The sequence below is a fragment of the Tenrec ecaudatus genome, chromosome 1 (assembly GCF_050624435.1).
Source record: "Tenrec ecaudatus isolate mTenEca1 chromosome 1, mTenEca1.hap1, whole genome shotgun sequence".
Taxonomy (NCBI): Eukaryota; Metazoa; Chordata; class Mammalia; order Afrosoricida; family Tenrecidae; genus Tenrec; species Tenrec ecaudatus.
Genome location: NC_134530.1, coordinates 8,499,245 through 8,503,918, shown reverse-complemented (window position 1 = coordinate 8,503,918; position 4,674 = coordinate 8,499,245). Strand labels below are relative to the sequence as shown.

Here is a 4,674-nt window from a genome sequence, read left to right as displayed (position 1 = left end):
TTTTTCAGTTCTGGGGAGTGAGTTCCAACTCATAGGAACTTCACATACAAAAGAACAAAACCCTAGCCGGTCCTGTGCATTCTCACACTTTTTGGTATCATTGATTATTGCATCCATTTTGCCAGTCCTCTCACTGAGGCTCTTTCTCTTTCTGGTTGATTTTTGTTCTATACCCAATCTGTCATCCTTTGCCAAAAACTGGTCCCTCTCATTAACAAGTCCAAAGTAAATGACATGAATCCTCACTATGCTCTCTTCTAAAGTGCATTCTGGGCTTGCTTCTTTCAAAACAGATTCGCTTGTTCTATTGACATTGAATATACTTCATCACTGTTCTTCATTAAATGCCTTTGGATACACTCAGGGTTTCTGTTTGTTTTTTCTTTGTTCCATGTTGGTTAAGAAATAGGGAATCTCTCTATATTGCCTCACACAGCACTTATCTGTTCCCTGGAAATATCTGGGTGACAAAAATCATCAACACCCTTGGCTGGCAACTTTACGTCTTGGGTTTTTAATACACAAAGGCAGTTTCTAAGGAAGAACTGGCCATCTATTTCTGAAGTATCACACAGCCACACGAAAACCAGTGGAGCCCCAATCTGCTCCTACACACATGGAGGCACCAGGGTGGAAGTCACCTTAATGAATGCTACATTTGTGATCATTTCTTTTTCTATGTTACTCCGTAAATTTCTACAAATTTGAATTCTGTTCTTAATAAAGACGATGCCTCTTGGGAGATTCTTTTACACAGAGTGAACCACAACAGAGGAGCAAAGAGTTTCCTTGTATCCCAAAGGAAAAGGACTCCTAAGAATTGTGTAATTTCCATTGTGCAAAAATTTTCCTGTTATTTTATTGAGAGCTCTCACAGATATCATAACACTACATAGTTCAATTATAGAATTATGTAGGGTAAAATACACTGTATTGGAAAATTGTTACCACAATCAGTTTCAAAATACTTTCTTTCTTCTGGAACTCCTTGACAGTGGCTCCGCTTTGTCCCCTTCCTCTCCATTCTATGCCCCAGGAACATGATGTATTTATTGCCATATCTTATACCATCCTGTTTATCGATTCACATACAATTCTATTATTCCCTCCCCTAGAGTGGGGTTATACAATCATCAATACTATCAGCTCCTTTTCTCCCATTCCCACCCTCCTTTCCCTTACACTCAGGGAACCATTTCTCTTGTGTCTATATCTAAAGGGTTATACATGTTGGCTTTCATGTGTCTAACGATCTTAGTTATACAAAGGGACATACACAAATCAAACATGCAGGAAAACAGTCAGTCTATGAAGTCACTCATTGCTCTCAGTGTCACAATTTGTAGTGGCTTGATAAAAGGTGGTCAAGTATATTTCTGATCTTAATTTTCTGAAGCATTTGTTTTATCATCAGCATATTCAGTTGAAAAATTAAATTCTAGGAAAAGTTACAAAACAATTTCTGAGACCCGGAAACTTTTCAAGTTAAGCCGCAACTGTTGGGTAATTGCTGGTCTGCTAAGCACAACATCAGCAGTTACTCTGTACCCACAGATCTGCTCAAGCAAGATGAGACACTTTGTTCTCCTATATATTTAGTCTAGGAAATCCTTCATATTATCGTTATGAGTAAGAATTCCCTTGAAGATGGTGGATTTGTTTTTCTTGGCTTGTTAAAGGGTTCCAGTTCAAAAGCCAGATCTCTACACAGAATTTATGCCTTCAGTTTCCTACACAGGCAATGATGGGATATAATTCAGGTAAAATGCAAAAGACAGAAATATAGCTATAATAGCATGAGCAAAGAACATCCCATTATCATGCCCAAAACAGGAAGAAAAACATCTATATTTTAAATCTATTTATATAGTTTCATTCATAAAATGTGTATGAAAATGAAACCTACATTGTAGTCAGTGTTTAAAAATATTGTATTGAACAATACACATATTCAGTTGAACAAGCGATCAAAACCCTCAGATGCTAGCACACAAATGGAGATTCAAAGCCACTCAAAGCACTGTTGAATGAAAATTTACTTCCAATAAACTGGAAACTCAAATCCCTATTGAAGAGAGTTCTACTCTGACACACACAGAGTTATCTTCAATTATGTACCAATTATTACTGCTCTGTGTGTTTGTAGTAATTCCCAGTCTTGTTTGATATCAGAGCTACTATGGAGCTCTTATCATATGATTCCCTAGTCACAGGCTGGAATCAGAGCCAAAGAAGACATCGGTAATCCAAATGCACAAGTGTGAATCACTGTTTGGGAATTATAGGAAAGGGTGAAGATTCTGAGCACATAAAACAAAATTCTGCATTTCTCCAGGAAGTCACATCATAAATGAAAAGTGAGAGAAGGGTAGAAGGGTCCATAAATATGTAATTTGATCATGCAGAGAGACACTACCCAAAATACTCTTACTGCTCAGAGATGTGCCAAAGGAAGCGAAGTACAGATATTATAAATCAAGAACGAAGTCTATGAGAGTTACAAAATTTATGCAACTAAACAAGCAAATTTCTACTTATAGGTATTAGATTTTGAAATCATTTCCATCCCACATATCATAAAGGGTGTCATAATATTAAGATTATTTCCTTCCACTAAGGAACCTCCACGAGGCTCTCTTGATGTCCTTATTCCTCAAGCTATAAATGAAGGGGTTCAGCATGGGAGTGAATACAGCATAGATCATTGAAACCACTGCACCATTCTTTGTAGAAGATGAGACAGATGAACTGAGGTACACTCCAATACCTGTTCCATAAAATAAGCAAACCACTGTCAGGTGAGAGCCACAGGTGGAAAAGACTTTATACTTCCCACCTGAAGATGCGAGTCTCAGAATGGAGGAAATAATTCGAGTGTAAGAGAAAAGTATCCCTGAGGCTGGAATGCCACCAAAGATGACACTGATGAAATATACTAGTATGGTGTGTTTGGAGGTGTCAGAGCAGGCAAGGTTGAGGAGGTGCAGAGGGTCACAGAAGAAACTAGGCACTTCCACATCTGCACAAAAGGTAAGTTGTGAGACCATTAAAGTATGCATCAGGGAGTCCAGAAGACTAATGAAGAAAGATATCAAAACAAGCAAGCCACAGAGGCGGGAGTTCATGATAGCAGTGTAGTGCAGGGGGTGACAGATGGCTATGAACCTGTCATAAGCCATCACGCTGAGTAACATACTGTCCAGGCACACAAAGAGATAAAAGAAGGACACTTGTGTCAGGCAGCCCACATAGGTGATGGATTTGATCTGTGTCTGAGTGTTCACCAGCATCTTGGGGACAGTAGTGGAGATGAACCCAGTGTCAGCCAAGGACAGACTGGAGAGGAAGAAGTACATGGGTGTGTGGAGATGCGGGTCTGAGCTGATCACCAGGGTGATGAGAAGATTCCCAGCCACCGTGATCAGGTATATGCACAGGAAAAGGCCAAAGAGGAGGTTCTGAAGTTTTGGATCCTCAGAAAGGCCCAGGAGAAGGAATTCTTGGATGCCTGTTAGATTCTTCAAGTCCATGATTTCCAGAAGGCTTTTGAAAAAGAAAAGAGGATTGTTAAAGGTAATAGGTTTACAGACACACAGTGTTCACAAATAAATCATGGAAATTTGTAAGCGTTCATACTTGAGGACCTCTGACTCCAGTAACGTCAGCAGATGACTTCCTTGTAGCTCTCCAAACTGCATGTGCAAGTCAGATTTGGATAAGGAAGGCTCTAGAAGAATCCATTCATCTGAATGTGATGCAGGAGATTATTGAAAACACCACGGCATGCTAAAAGGACTAACCCACCTGTATGGGAAGAAGGAAGGCCAGAGTGCGCCTTAGGATGGCAAGACTTCATCTTACAGACTTTGGACATATTGTCAGGAGAGACCAGTCCCTAAAGAGGGACATCCTGTTTGGTAACTGATATAAAAAGATGGAAATGGGTTGGCAGTGCTTTAGAGCATTATTATGAGATCTTTTGACCAGAATGAATTCCTGTTAAAGCTTTTTCTTATTGGAATTTAATTAAAGATTTGATAGATATAAAGGAGAGTTGTCTGCAAATAATGGCAGCCATCGCCCAGATGGAAGAAATACTAAAAGTCCATTCTAAAACAGATATCAGAGAGTCTCCACCAGAGAAGGAGATTGACATTATTTGCCTAGAAAGTGATGATAGGGGGCCAATGGTCCTCCTATAATAGAGGATCTTAAAGGATAAATTAGTCAGCTTAAAGAACACATAAAACTAAAAGAGTTACATCTTTCTGATTACCGGGCTGCAGACTTTGAGATCAGGGAGTCAAAGGGTGTCAGAACCAGAATAAGGGATGGAAATGGGCCACCCAATTCAACAGCTTAGGCAACATCTCCCTACAAAGAAAATGCCTGCAGAAAGAGAGGAGGACGATTTCTCTCCTGTACATGCTTTCCCAGTTACCAAGACCGTAGATGAGCAGGGGGATCCTGTCGAAAATTATGTTGGGCTCAAATTCACCCTCATAAAGGAATTAAAAAAGGCTGTTTCTCAATATGGGGCTACCTCTCCATACAGCTTAGCCCTTTTAGATTCTTTAGCTCAACGGGTTTTTACCCTATCTCTGACCACTTTGGGACCTCTGGGTTACCCTATTACTCTTGCTCTCACTGGGACCTGTGGTGGTTAACAAGCTC

The 4,674-nt window shown here is 39.9% G+C and overlaps 1 protein-coding gene across 1 annotated transcript; it reads right to left on the bottom strand.

Annotated features, from left to right (window-relative positions):
• Positions 1–2,600: 2,600 nt before the first annotated feature.
• Positions 2,601–3,560, bottom strand: LOC142437651 (olfactory receptor 7E178-like). The gene has a single exon (XM_075540747.1). It carries the CDS (start codon positions 3,528–3,530, stop codon positions 2,601–2,603), a length of 930 nt encoding a protein of 309 aa, XP_075396862.1. The 5' UTR covers positions 3,531–3,560.
• Between the last annotated feature and the right edge of the window lie 1,114 nt (positions 3,561–4,674).

What these genes read in the sequence shown, in the direction of transcription:
- LOC142437651 (XM_075540747.1), bottom strand. Translation starts at nt 3,530, where the DNA reads ATGGACTTGAAGAATCTAACAGGCATCCAAGAATTCCTTCTCCTGGGC.